Consider the following 16,766-nt stretch of genomic DNA (forward strand, 5'->3'; position numbering starts at 1 on the left):
AGTGTCCATAAAGACTGTTTATAATGAAAAGAAGAGAATGACTATGAGCAAAACTATTACAAGAAAGTCTGGAAGCGGAGGAAGCAACAAAAAACGTACCAAAGCTTTTATTAAAGCTCTCAAATCCAAAATCCTTAAGGATCCAACCAAATCCATGAGAAAAATGGCAATTGAACTTGAGGTAGACAACAAGACTGTTAGAAATGCAGTAAAATATGATTTGAAGTTAAAATCTTACACAAGAACACCAAAACACTTGTTGACAACAGCAACAAATCCAACTTTAGCAATTTTTGGGAATCATGTTTATGGCCACCTTCTAGCCCAGATCTAAACCCTCTGGATTCTGCTATTTGGGGCGTTTTAGAACATGCTACCAATAGAACATCACACAGCAATGTCGACTTTCTTAAAGATACTATTAAAGAAGAATGGGAGAAGTTGTCACCCGAATATTTGAGGAACACTTGCGCAAGTTTCAGGAAGCATGTGAAGGCAGTTATTGAGAAAGAAGGAGGACACATAGAATAAAAACATTTTCTATGATGTAAATTTTCTTGTGGCAAATAAATTCTCATCACTTTCAATAAACTAATTGGTCATACACTGTCTTTCAATCCCTGCCTCAAAATATTGTAAATTTTGCTTCCCCACCCTGTATGTATATGTACAGTTGCGGAAAAAATCATTAGACCATCAAAAGTCATCAGAAACAATGGTTATGCAATCGAGTACTAACTCCTGTGTCTATCATGTGACTAAAACAGACAGAAAAGAGAACATGGAACGCCTAAAAGCATTGTTTTTGTCAGTACAGTGCCATAGATATTGATGTAAGAACTGAAGTGATTTTGGTTATTATCAAGAAAACATGGAAAATGTCTAGATATCAGCTCTGAAATTAAACTACTATGAGCTGTTTTTGTTGTTATTATTATATTTGTCCAAACAAATGTACCTTTAGTTGTACCAGGCATTAAAATGAACAAGAAATTGAAGAAAACAGAGGGTGGTCTAATAATTTTTTCCACGACTGTATATCCATTTACTGTCTATTAACACATTCATTGTACTTTAATACTATATATTTAAATCTGTTTATTAAACTGTATATTATATTCTGTATAGTATATTTATGTACATACTGTATATCTACTGATTGCACTTCTGGTTAGATACCAAACTGCATTTCATTACCTTGTACTTGTATATGTGTAATGATAATAAAGTTGAATCTAATCTAATCATTTTATTACAACAAAAATTACTGAACACAATCTAAAAACTGATTTGAGTGATAAATTTCCCACTGGATTTCCACAAAAGCATCCCAACATGGACGCTCTGGCCTCTGAAATCCTACTACAAAGTGTCTTTTGCATCATTTACAACACGGCACACAATGACGTCAAATTGAGAGTGACAGATCGCTGAGTAGAATCCACGCTGGGTGAAGAGCGCTGGGCTGGACAACATGAAAAAACATGGACTGATGGTGAAATAAACTGTCTGCTTGCACCCTGGGGGCTACAGGCGGGGGTTCTGTACAAGCAAAGCTGGAAATAACTATACAGCTATGCCATCAGCATCACCAGGGTGGATGTGTAATTACTGATGCTGTTGTAACCACAGCCATCAATGCAGATGAAGTAACATCTGAACACAAGTATCCAATCTGTCCTTCGAAAATAACAATGTGAACAAATCTTATTTGAGCAATAAATCCAATTTTAACAGCTTGAATATCACCAAAATGGGCCAAAATTGGAAGTGAAAAGTTCAAATTCCATGTCATTACAAAATAATAAATATGTAAATAAATAAATAAATAATATATAATATGAGATATAGTCCACTTCTTTCTGCAGGCTGAATGTTAAGGTTTTTGAAGGCTAAAAGTTACAGACCAGGGGTGTCAAACTCATTTTAGTTCAGAGGTCACATACAGCCCAACATGATTGGACCAGTAAAATAATAACAGGACAAGGAGCGAAGAAGGCGAAGACCCTCACAAGAAAATATCAACAAAACAAACAATAACAACCATGGTGATAATTATAATGGTAACAATAACTAGAACAAGAACTGGTAAACTGGGCAGAAGAGAAAACAAACAAACAAAATTACAATAAAATAAATAAGACCTATTAAATGAGGAATATAAGAAAAGAAAGCATGAACAGAATATTATAAACAACGACCGCCCAAATAATACCAGCAACAACACAATCGGTCAAATGAACAACAGATAAAACACATTTTTATATTATTTTACACTATATTTAATACAAAAAATCTGCATGTAACAGAGTCAAAAGGACACGAAAATTACACCCAACTATTTTTTTTTATATCCTTTTATTCTCTCACAGGTACATTTTGGGAATTGAACTAATTATCCAAGGCAGAGTGTTTCACAAAAATGATCGCTGCTGCAAAATCTTTTGGGATTTATATGCGTTTAAATGGGCAGGTTCTGTATGTAATGCGAGTGGACACGATGGGTTACACATGAAACTGGAATGAGACTGGGATTCATGAAAAAACCACGTCTGGATTAGAAAAACCACTAGGATCGACAAATTTAACACAGTGTCTTTATTTATAGAGGTATGTAAGACCATTTTTTGATTTTTCATCTGATTTTTAACCTTATATGTAAAGCACTTTGTGCCACATCCTTAATGTATGAAAAGTGCTATATAAATAAAGACTGATTGATTGATTGATTGATTGATTGATTGATTGATTTACAGCCATGTGTTCCAGATCAAATGCACTGACACCTAGATAGTTTTCATGTCCCAATTTTGGTCCTATTTTTGGTCCTAATAGTTTATCAGAAATTCATTGATTTTGGGATGGCTCAGAGCAAGAGTAAAATTTTATTTTGCATTCATCTGAGGTCATCATTAGGTACATCCTGGGGAGAAATATGTCTAAATTTCTGTTATATTATTGGGTCTAAAAAGCTGGAAAAGTGTCAGATACCAAAATGAACCCAGTTTCATAGAAGCACCCATTTCATAAATGTATCCCAGGGGCCTGACTGGACCCTTTGGTGGGCCGGTTTTGGCCCAGGGGCCGTATGTTTGACACCAGTGTTATAAACTGTAGCTTATAATGCTAAACCAAAGCACTCTGCAGCGATGGGTAAATAACAGACAACATAAAGCTCCATCAATGAGACCGAGCTGTGTGATACGTGACTCTTCACAACCACCAAAGAAGAAGCAGGTTATTGTCACGACCCACTCAGCGCTGGTCAAGAGCTCCGGTTCTGTCGGGCTTTGTTGTTTCACATCAACCAGCTGGAACAAATCCTCCATCAACAAGTGGCCATGAATGTTTCATGGCCTGTTTTAACGCAGTAGTTGTTAATTATGTAACCGTGTACTTGAATGTGCTCGGTGTGCTCCATGTGAGTGTCTGATGGTTGTTTTTGATGAATGGATGCAGTGTTAGCGCTTCACGGAGCATCAAGACGGAGAGGAAGGGACACAGATCAAGTGCACAAACACACGCTAACTTTGATACAACATGGTAACAGTAACAAAAATTAAACACAGTCAGTTTCACAGTGGTGTTTAACCCTTTATCAGGCAAGTGGCTATTTTTGGTCATTTTAGAATATATTACAAGACAGTAGAGGCTTTTCAGTTGGACATCTGCGCAAAACTTTAACGATATTTATTAAATATCGAAAAAACAGAAGTGCAAGAAGTGTTGTTTTTTCCATTAAATCACAAATGCGATGATTTGTTTATTTATTATCGAGAGATGACACGAGAAGTCATTCCATAAACATGGCGACGAACATAAATATGGTGTTGATTTACAGATATATTCATTATTATTATATATTACACCTCTATCTCGTACTAAATTAAATAATGATTGGGTTTCCTGGTGTGTCCACACATACCGCAACATGTTTCTTCTTCTTCTTCGCTTTTTGTTACGTACATCAACATTCGTTTTTTTTAATTCACCTGAGTCTAGTTGCGAAAAAAGGGTCTTTCCATTGCAGTTTTGCGTGATATACCATTTGTGATACGCCTGAAAAACCACCTCTTGCCAGTGCAAAAACTTTTAATCGAAAAATGAGACATTTGGCGAAATTGTCGTTTCTTTCATTAGGTAAATTTTTATGCGCAAGTTATATTTGCACAATTTGAGGGTCAATGGAAAAGCGACTAGTGACAGCAACAGTTACAGTGAGGACACTGAATCAACAATCTCAGGTCCAATATTCTTAAGACTTCATTTTTGGATTTTTTTTGTTTTTCTTGCCACTGAAGGGTAAGGAACCAAATTTAGTAACTTCATTGACCTTGATTGCTCTGACAATATTTAAGTCCAGGCAGAAAACGGTTCTGTTCAACTGTGCAAAGAACAACTGAAAGTGTTCTATCTGCATTCTTCTCTTTTATTTTTATTGATTATTTATGTTTTATTGATTATGTTTTAATTGTGTGTTTTTAACTTGTCTCTTTTCCATTTTTGTAAAGCACTGTCAATTGCCCTGTGTATAAATTGTGCTATACAAATAAATGCAACTTGCCTTGATTTTCTACATAGCAATAGAAAAAATTTGAACAATTTCACAAAAGTAATATAGTCTGGTTATGTCCGCTAATAACACACTAAGGTTGAAATTTTGAATTTCAGAGTATTTCCATGAGTGAACTATAACGGGTTAACAGTCTGAGCTGTTCAGTGTTGTATAGTAACTTATTACTATTACTTCACTACTGTACTCAAGTATGTTTTGAGAGAATTTGTACTTTACTGAGTATTTTTTATTTTGTTTACATTTACTTTTAATTCACTACATTGCCTAACTTATTTGCGTACTTCTACTCTAATACATTTTAATGAACAGTATTGTTACTCATTACAAAAAAGAAATGAAAGGAAATGTGGTGTTTTCACTGCTCAGATTACTGGTGACTGCAACAAAGTCAGGAATCAGATTTGTTATCGGGCCTGAAAGTGTAGTGAACAACTGCAAACGACAGTCCACACTCAACCTGTCGGCAATCTGTTGATGTGAGCAGCAGCGTAACATTCAATATTCTGACTGCCTTTGGTTGTTATTAACATTTACTAGTACTTTTACATTCATTACTTGAGTACATTTAATAGTAGATTACTTAATATACTTAAGCACAGTAAATACTAGATACTTAAAGACTTTACCCCTATAACGCCAAACGTATCATATTTGATACCTGAGTTTTGAAGTCCTCTACATGATCAGTGTGATATTTTTTTTCTTGAAAAACCCAAAGTATACAATTAGATACATGCAATACACAGGTAATCCACCAGGGGGGAGGGGTTTATTCACCAGAGGCATGAGTCCATCACTTTGGGTTTAATTCTTGTGATGTTGTTACATATTTTGGTATGGATTTAGGGTCGTGCAATAGTTTTATTTATCTACTGGTGTTGTATCCTGTCCCATGTTTCAGTATGCCATGTCACAGTATTTCTGTCATGTGTCTGCACTGAGATATCTTCTTGTTTGTACTCTGTATGGCGTTGCAGCTCCCGTGAACTATTGCCTACAACGAATTTCTTATCTTATCTTATGATTAATGAGGAAGGAGGCAGAACTTTGCCAATTTTGAAAAGGAATTACTAATTTGTTAGACACCTTTGTGTTATATTATGTTTTTGTTCAAAAATAATATTTGAGCATTGAGACCTGATGTATCAAATATGATACAAAATTGAAATTCATACAAGGAAATTCATATTTGAAAACATTTTTTTGATTGCTCAGAAGGACCACTAAAGGCTCCAGTTTTAAAGAACTGGAATTTTCTGTCAGTGATTTAATGGTTCAAGCTTTACATACCACTGCCTTTCTTTCTTTCTTGCTTTCTTTCTTTCTTGCTTTCTTTATCTATTTATCTATTTATTACTTTGATCCCCATTACCTGCTGAACACTACAGCAGCTACTCTTCCTGGAGTCATTAACAACATAAAAACAAAGCACCACAATTTCCCCCACACACACACCACAATTTCAAACACAAAAACACGAAAACCAAAATTCAACAACAGCACACAATACAAAACAATTACATTAACAATAATAATACCAACAACAACAACAACAGAAAAAAGAATAAATAAATAAACCCAAAAAACAGAAACAAAAAACAGCTCCACAACAAACAAAAGAAAAACAAACTGTCCATATGATGTCACTACAGGGTTAACTTTCGTAGCATTTCAGTTGGTGACTCAAACTTCTACCAGAGTAATTTTGGTACCTGTAACTTCTACTCAAGTGTGACTTTCTAGTTCTTTATCCAACACTGGAGCTGTTACATCACTCCAGCTCAAACCCTGGCTGGTGCTGTCCTTCCAAATTAGGCTTTCTACTGAAACAAAGGCCACTCTGAAAACACGCAAACACCTCTGCACACACACACACACACACACAGTCTATTTAAGTGTCTAAATCTCCTTCTATACTTGGACGGGGATGAAAATTAATTAGCAGGAAAAAGGGATAGAGACTTGGGTTTGCATGTTTAGTATTAGACAGTGTTTTTCTTCCAAATTGGCTGCAATAGAAGGACAGCAATTTCTTTTAAGTTTGCCAATAAAAAAAAAAATTCAACATCCACAACTAGAAGGATTTTTACATGAAAGCATATAGCAAAGAAAAGTAATTAACTCAAATGTGCCTCTGTTGAGAGAATCAGATGTGGTATTTTGATGTTGTGTAAGGATTGTAGAGCAGCTGATGCAAACAAGAGTAACAAAAAAACAAACAAATCTTAGATGCACTGTTCCTCCCATCTTAGCCCATAAAGACCCAAACATTTACTGATCTAAACTGTTTAACATCTGTTGATCCACTAATCCTATCAATACATGTAAATAATTGGTGTAAAATACAGTTTGTCATCTTTTCGTGGAAACACCGTCATCTTCTACAACATTAATTCACCAGTAAAACCCATGGAGTTGAATCAGTAATCGCTTTTCCATTGATCCTCAAACTGCGCAAATATAACTTATGCATAAAAATGTACCTAATGGAAACACAGTAATTTGGTCAAAACTCTCTTTTTAATTAAAATTTTTTCCGCTGGCAAGAGGTGGTTTATCGGGCATAGCGCAATTGGTATATCACGCAAAACTGCAATGAAAAGACCTTTTTTCCACAACTAGAGTCATGTTAATTTAATACAGGATAGAGGGGCTGGGGTGCCAATAAGAGGGGGTAAACATGACAAATTCATGGGGCCCAGCATTTGTGGGGGTCCCGTAGAACAGTGGAGGGAGTCCAGTGGATACAGGCTAGAAGTTGTGAAAATTTCGTTTAAGATCCAATGTGTATCAAAGGCATTGAAGTTTGGAGTCGGACGTTGAAAGTCTGTTAAGTTTCAGTTTCATTTCACGCTAGCGAAAGTGATGTTATGTACGGATCGCACCCCCTCCCTCCGACAGATTGGAACAGATACTGAATTTATGAAGGGTCCACAATGTTTATGTTTTCATGGGGCCCACACTTGGTAGTGGCACCCCTGGTAAAACCCATGGAGTTGGATCAATAGTTGCTTTTTCATTGACCCTCAAATTGCGCTAACATAACTTGTGCATAAAAATTTACCTAATGGAAAAACGACAATTTTGCCAAAACTGTCATTTTTCAATTAAAAGTTTTTGCGCTGGTAAGATGTGGTTTTTTGGCCGTAGCGCAATTGGTTTACCACGCAAAACTGCAATTGAAAGACCTTTTTCTGAAACTAGAGTCACATGAATAAAAAAAAAAAAAAAAAAAGCGATGTTGATGGGCGTTACAACAAGTAGAGAAGAAGAGTTTCAAAAGATTTTTTTTTTTTAATTTAGAACGGCATAGAGGGGTAAAATATAATAATAATGAATATATCTATAAATCAACACCATATTTACGTTCGTCTTCATGTTTATGGAATGACTTCTTGTGTTATCTCACAATAATAAACAAACAAATCATCACATTTGTGATTTAATGGAAAAACTGACATTACACACTTCGGTTTTTTCGACATTTAGTAAATATCAGTAAAGTTTTGCGCAGATGTCCAATGGAAAAGTGACTGCTGACAGTGGATGGACACACTGGGTTTACATTCACTCACTTAAGTTACTCTTTTTTCAGTTTTCTCTGTTTCTGATATAATGAAACACAACTTTAATCTGAGCTTTAATGAACGTCTATATGATCAGATAATTAAATATAGGGAAACTGACAAAACACAAAATATAGAAGATACTATTATAATAAATGGTGATAAATCAAATAATGAAGGTTAACTATAGAGAAAACATTATCTGGGAGCTGCCTCAGAGGTCGCGCTGTGTCTTTATGGGTTAACGTGACAACACAAACACAGGGTATTATTGCTATGGACACGCTCTGTATGCAAACACACACTTCCTGCGGTTCCTCACCAGAGAGCAGAGTTTCTCCACGGCCTCCAGGATGAGCTCCTGATGTCCGATCTTATGGACGCCCAGCTTCTCCAGGTCCTGGGAGGTGAGCTGGAGCAGTTCCAGTCCAGACAGGCGCCACTCTGAGACCGAGTACTGATGCAGGGGGGCATCGAGACCTGCCCGCGAGACACACGAAAAAACAACAAACGGAGGATTTTTCTTCAACCGCACACAGGCACACATGTATTAATGAAAAGCTTTGGTAGATACAGAGTCACATGCATGTACAGGCAGAGACATGCAGCGTGGACGAACAGGCCAGATGAGTGGTTCTGCAGCTGTAAAATATGAAGAATGCAAAACAGACCTCAGAGTACGAAAGCTACACTGAACAGAGAGAAAGAAGAAGTGAAATTAACAAAGGGTTTCATGAGTATCATAGAAAATACACAGATTACTGATTATTTCCAAATATGTATTTAAAGGAGTGATATTTTGTTTTTTTTTTTCAAATGGAATTATGTATTTTAAAACATTTCCTTGTGATCTACATAAACTGTAAATGCTCTGCTTGGGTCTGAATTCTTCATTAATTCAACTCCACAGGTCCATCTTCAACCCTATTTCTGAGTTTTGAGGGCTGGCCCTTTAAATGCACATGAGCCACTTCATGCCCTGCCCCCTCCAGGTTGTAGGCTGTGCTGCTCTGTCCCGTTCAACCAACAACTGAACATTTTAGGTAGTGGGCTCGAAGTTTGGACATATTTTCAGTATGGACTATAAACAATTATAGCATACTCTGAGAAATGTTCATCAGAAGTCTTGACCTTATATGTGCAAATGTCATGATGTAACTAGTTGTAAAATGCAACAAATTAAGCAGGAATTGAAAAAGGTTGTAGAAATCCTCTCAATTTTTGCCACAATGAATATAAAGATAGCTTTGCAGCACCTGGAGGGTTCAAATTCAAACTTTTTGAACTATTAGGGTCCAAATACACAAATAAATGAACCAAAGGCTAATAAAAGTGGGTTTAGCAAAATATGACCCCTTTAAACCTCAACCCATAAAGACTCAGTGTTACTTTTCTGGCAGTTCCCAAATGAATTTTTCTCTCTATTTAACCTTTCTTATGTTATTTATCTCCATTTATTGTAATATCATCCTCTGTATTCTGTATTTTTCCCTATATTTAATTGGTTGATCATGTACATGTTCATGAAAACTCAGAGTAAATTCAAAGATTATTATATTATATTAAAACAGAGAAAACTGAAGAAAAAGTGACTTTTTCTGCAAATCTATCAACAACTGAACATAAAACAAGTGTGTCCATCCACTGTCATTTATCAAAATCCATGGGTTTTACTGGTGAATCAGTGCTGTAGAAGATGATGATGTTTCCATGTTCACTACAGAGCCTCTGAACGTCCAAATGGGTCATATCTGATGACCATGAAAAGATGATAAACTGTATTTTACAACAATTATTTACATGGATTGATAGGATTATTGGATCAGCAGGTATTAAATATTTTAGATCAGTAGATGCTTTTAGTTGTCCAGTGGATGTTTGGGTCTTTATGGGTTAAACTAGCATAAAAACACCAAAGTTTGTGCTTCTCCACTGTAAAAAATAACTAAATACTAGTGTAGGGTGATGTACTAGTTGTCCAAGTATTGTATGGATTTTACAAATAATCACTTATAATAGCATAGATTACAAAAAAAAAAAAAACAGCTGTAAGACTTCAATAGGAGGCAGATTACATAATACTGTTTGGCACTAAATGGATTACAGTACACAGAGTTAATTCAGAGAAAACTACTATTAACTGTGTGGACTCTTCTATTATAACTAAACAAAACCACATTTTAATGTCATTAATATTTAGTGTTACACGGACCAGATGTGGTCATCGAACACTACTACTATACTATAATCATTATTGCATTCTGCTTTTATAATGAAAATGAACATCTATTCTGTGTTTTATCATTTTTGAGAACAAGCAAACCTTACATTAACTGATATGTTCGATGCAAACATGATTAAATTAACATGTTTTTATTATTATTATATAGATTCGACAGTGTAAGCCACAGAAACATTATATGAAGAACCTAAACATACCAACAAAAATATGATTATGTCATGTAACCTATGAAATATAAATGCCATGATCTGCAGAAGCACTGGAATTTAAGTTGTTTTTTGGACATAATTATCCAACACTAGACTTGTTTTGCAAATTTTAGGTTTTCCAAACATGAAAACAAAATAGATAAAACAATAAATAAGAAATTAAAACAGCTTTTTTAGTTGTGTGTTTACTAGCAAATGCTTTCTCATGCATTTGTCTCTTTTTTGATTATTTCTATCATTCATAAGGGCTGATCAATATGGAAAAGTAACTAAATAACCAAACATAATAACAAGTAAATAAATGAGAACATCATTCACACTGAGATTATTTTCACAGATACTGTAATTTGCATATGAGCCATGATTTTAGTTGCCATTTTGCTGTAAAAAAAAAAAAAGAAAAAAAAAGGTAAAAACAGATGTATAATATTCTGCCTTTCTGTCTTTCTTGCTTTCTACTCTATTTCTATGTTTTAATTTTCGACAACTGTCGTCATTATCGATAAATCTATACATTATTTTCTCAATTAATGGTTTGGTCGTTACCCTTTCAGAAAATACTAGGAAAAAAAATCCAACATGTCATCCTCAGATGCACTGTTTGGTCCACAATCCAAAGATAATCAGTTTAGTGTCAAAGAGGGTGAAAGAAACCAGAAAATATTCAAATTTAAGAAGCTGCAGTCACTGGAATTAACACGTTTTTCTTAGTCGCTCAAACTGACTGATGATCAGAATAGTTAGTGATTCATTTAATAGTGATTAATCATTACAGCTCTATTTGTTTATGATTTTTACAGAAGAGAAATACAACTTAAAGTATGTGAAGAAAACATGATTTAGGTGTTGAATTTAGTGTAAAATGACCCTTATTTGTTTGTTCACTCAGTTATTTCTGTTATATGTAAGAAAGCTGTTAGAAACTGGTTTAATGTAGACATCCCAAATCCGGATGTTGAGATATTTTTGTAGAAAGAGGATATTTACAAACAAAAACTGGTAAAATAAATAAATAAATTCAAAAAGTTTAATATTTACATGACATGCAACACACACTACACACTACACACCATGTCATGATGTCCGACAGGAATTCCTGACAACTGGTTTTGTTGTTATATTTCTCTGTTCAAGGTCTTTTTTTTGTCTTTTTCGGTGAAAGGTTCTGATTCTGAAGGTGAATCAACCTTAAATATACACATATACATGAAAAGATTGTGACACTGGGATTTAATCTAGATCACAGGTGTCAGATATGCGGCCCTGGGGCCAAATCCGGCCCACCAAAGGGTCCAATCCAGCCTGTGGGATAATTATGTAAAATGCAAAACTTACACTGAAGATATGAACAATCAAAGATGTTAAAATCATTTTAGGTCAATGCAATCTAAAGTGGATCAGACCAGTAAAATACTATGATAATAATAAGTAAGTAAGTAAATTTTATTTATATAGCACTTTTCAGACAGAGAGTGCTTTACAGTGCAAAATAGATTAAAAATACAATAAAATACAATTAAAATGTGATAAACACATAAACTCCAATTGGTTTGTAGCGGCCCTGAGTCAGTAATAAACTAAAATAATAAACAATAAATGATGAAAACCACAAAAATTTTCTTTGTTTTAGAGTAAAAGTAAAATTACAGAAAAATGTTTACATTTATAGACTTGCCATTAACAAACAATGTGAATGACCTGAACAGATATGAACAACGTGAAAGTATGTGGAATTTCGTCAATATACTGCCTGTTACTAAATGTTACTAGATGTAAACATTTCCATGACAGATTTTTTTCACTCAAAAACACAGAAAAAACATTATTTATAAGGTCTTATCATGTTATTTATATTATTTTACTAATCTGGCCCACTTTATTACCATATTAGGCTGTATGTGGCCCCTTAATAAACATGAATTTGACACCTATATTCTAGATAAAACGATAAATGGGAGTCAGTATGTAATCATTATACCTGGTCAAAGGTGACTACTGATGTGGATAAATAACAATAAAAGGCGTAATGTGTCTGATGAGAAAATTATTACAATTCTGTGGGCAACAGTGTATGAAAAAGAGTATGATTTTTTTTTTTAAACCAAACAGCACAAATAGTGAGACTAAACAGTAAACAGAGCAATAATACAGAATAAGATAATAATAATAATAATAATAATAATAATAATAATAATAATAAGAAGAAGAAGAAGAAGAAGAAGAAGAAATAATTTAAAAGAATAAAATAAATAATAATAATAATAATAATAATAATAATAATAATAATAACAATACTAACAAATAATGACAATTTAAAAAATAAACACATAAATAAATTGTACTTTTACTACTACTACTACTACTACTACTACTAACAACAACAACAACAACAACAACAACAATAATAATAATAATAATAATAATGATGATGATGATAATAAATAATGATAATTTAAAAAATAAATACAGAAATACTAACACTACTACTACTACTACTACTACTAATAATAATAATAATAATAATAATAATAATAATAATAATAATAATTAAAAATAAATAAATACATAACTAAATACTACTACTACTACTACTACTACTAATAATAATAATAATAATAATAATAATAATAATAATAAGGATGATAATAAATAATGATAATATAAAAAATAAATACATAAATAAATACTCCTACTACTACTACTACTACTACTACTACTACTACTACTAATAATAATAATAATAATAATAATAATAACAAATAATGATAATTTAAAAAATAAATACATTAATAAATACTACTACTACTACTACTACTACTACTACTACTACTAATAATAATAATAATAATAATAATAAATAATGATAATTTAAAAAATAAATACATAATAAATACTACTACTACTACTACTACTACTACTACTAATAATAATAATAATAATAATCATAATAATCATAATCATAATAATCATATTCATCCAAGTACATAAACAGGCTTGTTTATAACATAGAAAATAATGAAACCTGGTGCCAAATCCAAGTGTTAAAGGTGCACATGTATGTTCTCTTTCCCTCTGGAACACACGGAAGCATTAATCCCTGCTCTTTATAGTCTGTGTGTACAAGGGGCAGTTCAAAGAAACCTAAAGGCATCTGTATTGTTTTTAAGGTGAATCTTTAAGTAAAGAAGGATTGAATCGATGGTCAGAGTAACCCACAGTGTTTCCTGGAACCCTAACAGCTCGTGTAGTAGCTGAGTTGTTGACAGTGCTCAGACCCAGGCTTGGAGCGCAGGCCACTTCCTCATTCCACCTCCACCTTTCACTTCCAAGAGGATTTGTTGTGCGCTTCTATTTCTGTCTCAGTGTCCGAAGCCCGAAGTAGCAGAAGAGGCGGTCAGGGCGAGACAGGAGACGACAGACAGACAGAAAAAACCAAACCCACAGTAGTACCTAATGCGTAATGCGTAATGGTCCTCACCTTGGAGCCACTCACTGACTCGGTCCTCGCTCCAGGACGTGATCGGCTCCATGCTGGGAGTCCTGCTGCAGTCGCTGGTTCACTTCCCAGCTCTCCTCGCAGACTTCTACCTGTCTGGGCTGCAGGAGGAAGGGAAAGGCACCGATCCGGATTTGGACGAATGGCACTCCTTCGTACAGGTACAGGTGAGCCAATAGTGCGGAACTGTCAGGCGCGCACAGGAGCAGAGACCCCTCCCTCCTGCACCTCCACCCCCCCCACCCCCTTTACCCACTCCTACCTGTTGGAATAGTGTGTGTATGTGTGTGTATGTGCAGGCACTGCAGCTTTAAGGCTTCATAACTTCCCTCTGCCTTTGATTTTCATACACAGTACCGCCACTCCAGAAGGAACCTCCAGTTTGTTCACCAACAAAACCAATTTGTGTGTTTGTCAGAAATGGGCTTAAATGGTTTATTTCACCTGTGACATTACTATAGTTCAGTGCTTCTCAGTCTTTTATTGTCGGGCCCCCCTTTGGAGGATGAAAAATCTCCAGACCCCCCCTCAACCCCAACAACTTTGTAACACCACAGGCCTTTCCAGTCACACTACAACACAGGTGTCAAACATGCGGCCCGGGGGCCAAATCTGGCCCGCCCAAGGGTCCAATCGGGTCCGACAAATAAATGAATACACATTTGCACTCTTCTGCTGTTTATATTTTCGTTAATGCTGGTGAATGTCATTTTATTTGACTTCATTAATGCCAACTCCCATCACCACGTCGTGTCCTGTCAGGAAGCCGGGCTACAGGCTCCGAGTGCTGGCTCCTGTCCGGCTTCCACACCGCTGCACTTGGAGGGCTTGATCCATGCGTGAAGCGGGGCTTGGAGGTTGGAGCACAGCTTGGTTCTGAGTTTTGTAAACAAAACTAGTTCCATGATCTGTAAACGGAACCAATTTCGAGAATGGAAAAAACTTCACGCTCCCCTGAAGGCTTTTCAGCAGCACAGGTAGAAGGAGCTCCTGCCTGGATCAGGGACCACTGTCCCACTGACACAGAGAAACAGAGCCCAATTTAATTTTTTTCAGGAAACAGTATCTCGTAAACTCAGAAGAACAGAGCAATTTTTTTTCCAGAAAACAATATCTCATAAACTCAGAAAAACACAGCAAAAAAATTTTTTTCAGGAAACAGTTTCTCATAAATTCAGAAAAACAGCGCCAATTTTTTTTTTTTTACTTATTTTTTCTCGTAATTAAGATAATTATCTTGTTAATTCAGAAAAACAGAACCGAATTTAATTTTTTGTGTGAATGCAACACGCTTCCGTAATATATTGAATCATTAAAAAAATGTTTTATTAGTATTTTTTTTTTCATCAGTTACTAGAAATGTAAGGCGACCCCATTTGAATTCCAGGTGACTCCATACAGGGTCGTGACCCCAAGGTTGAAAAACACTGCTTATACCAGGGGTGTCAAACATTTGACCTGTGGGCCAAATGTGTCCCGCAAAAGGGTCCATTTCAGCCCCTGCGATGTTTTTGCCAAGTGCAAAAATTCCACAGTCTTGAATTGAATTAGGCAAAAAAAAATTTAGCTTGAATTAAGGAAAAAATCTTGAATTAAGACAAAAAAAAAAAGCAAAACTTCAATTAAGCCAAAAAAAATCTTCAATTAAGTAAAAAAAAAATCTTCAATTCAGCCAAAAAAAATCTCAAATTTAGCAAAAAAATCTTGAATTAAGCCAAAAAAATCTTCAATTAAGTAAAAAAAAAAATCATGAATTGAGCCAAAAAAAAAAAAAAAATCTTCAATTAAGTAAAAAAAAAAAATCATGAATTAAGCCAAAAAAAAAAAAAAAATCTTCAATTAAGTAAAAAAAAAAAAAAAAAACTTGAATTAAGCCAAAAAAAAATCTTCAATTTAGTAAAAAATAAAAATCTTCAATTAAGCAAAAAAAAAAATCTTCAATTAAGTAAAAAAAAATCTTCAATTAAGCGAAAAAAAATCTTTGATTAAATAAAAAAAAAAAATCTTGAATTAAGCCAAAAAAATCTAGAATGAACAACTTAATTTTTTTTTCTTTGTTTTAGTGCAAAAAATAACATTAAATTATGAAAATATTTACATTTACAGACCATCCTGTAACACTAAAATGTGAATAACCTGAACAAATATGAACAACCTGAAATGTCTAAAGAAAATTAAACCCGATTTTAACAATTTTTCTGCCTGTTCCTCAATGTTTAGTGTCTTTGTAGATCTGATCCATAATGCACATGGAGAAATGAGAAGTTGAGGAATAATATTGTTAAAATTGCACTATATTTTCTTATGTTTTTTAATTTAAATGTCATTTTTTTCAGGGTTTTTTTTTTTTGTTTTTTGGATAGTTTATAAAAGTAAGTATTTTCATATTTTAATGGGGTTTTTTTTTACACTAAAACAAAGACAAAAATTGGGAGTTGTCATTATTTATAGGTTATTATGTTATTATTTTTCTGGTTCGGCCCACTGCAGATCAAATTTAGCTGAATATGGCCCCTGAACTAAAATGAGTTTGACACCCCTGGCTTATACAGAGAGGTTCAGTACAGAGGTCTTTACACATCAGGGGTGAAAATCCACACTAAAGGGTTGTCAAAGCCAATGCACGCTGGCAGTGATGTGAGTTGGTGACAGTTATGACACTTGTCTGATAAAAGAT

The 16,766-nt window shown here is 34.3% G+C and overlaps 2 protein-coding genes across 3 annotated transcripts in view; one reads left to right on the forward strand and one right to left on the reverse strand.

Annotated features, from left to right (window-relative positions):
- cnksr1 (connector enhancer of kinase suppressor of Ras 1) overlaps positions 1 to 14,191 on the reverse strand; it is a 99,622-nt gene extending 85,431 nt beyond the window's left edge. For both annotated transcript variants that reach the window (XM_030127075.1, XM_030127074.1), the window contains exons 1-2: positions 14,072 to 14,191; positions 8,465 to 8,622 (exon numbers count right to left, since the gene is read on the reverse strand). In XM_030127075.1, coding sequence (XP_029982935.1) covers positions 8,465 to 8,622; positions 14,072 to 14,123 — 210 coding nt within the window. In that variant the 5' untranslated portion in view covers positions 14,124 to 14,191. The remainder of the gene's footprint in view (positions 1 to 8,464; positions 8,623 to 14,071) is intronic.
- rps6ka1 (ribosomal protein S6 kinase a, polypeptide 1) overlaps positions 14,090 to 16,766 on the forward strand; it is a 160,371-nt gene continuing 157,694 nt past the window's right edge. The window contains 1 exon segment of the mRNA XM_030127076.1: positions 14,090 to 14,256. Within this exon segment, the coding sequence (XP_029982936.1) occupies positions 14,122 to 14,256 (135 nt within the window). The 5' untranslated portion in view covers positions 14,090 to 14,121.

This window comes from Sphaeramia orbicularis, chromosome 22, assembly GCF_902148855.1.
Source record: "Sphaeramia orbicularis chromosome 22, fSphaOr1.1, whole genome shotgun sequence".
Lineage (NCBI taxonomy): Eukaryota > Metazoa > Chordata > Actinopteri > Kurtiformes > Apogonidae > Sphaeramia > Sphaeramia orbicularis.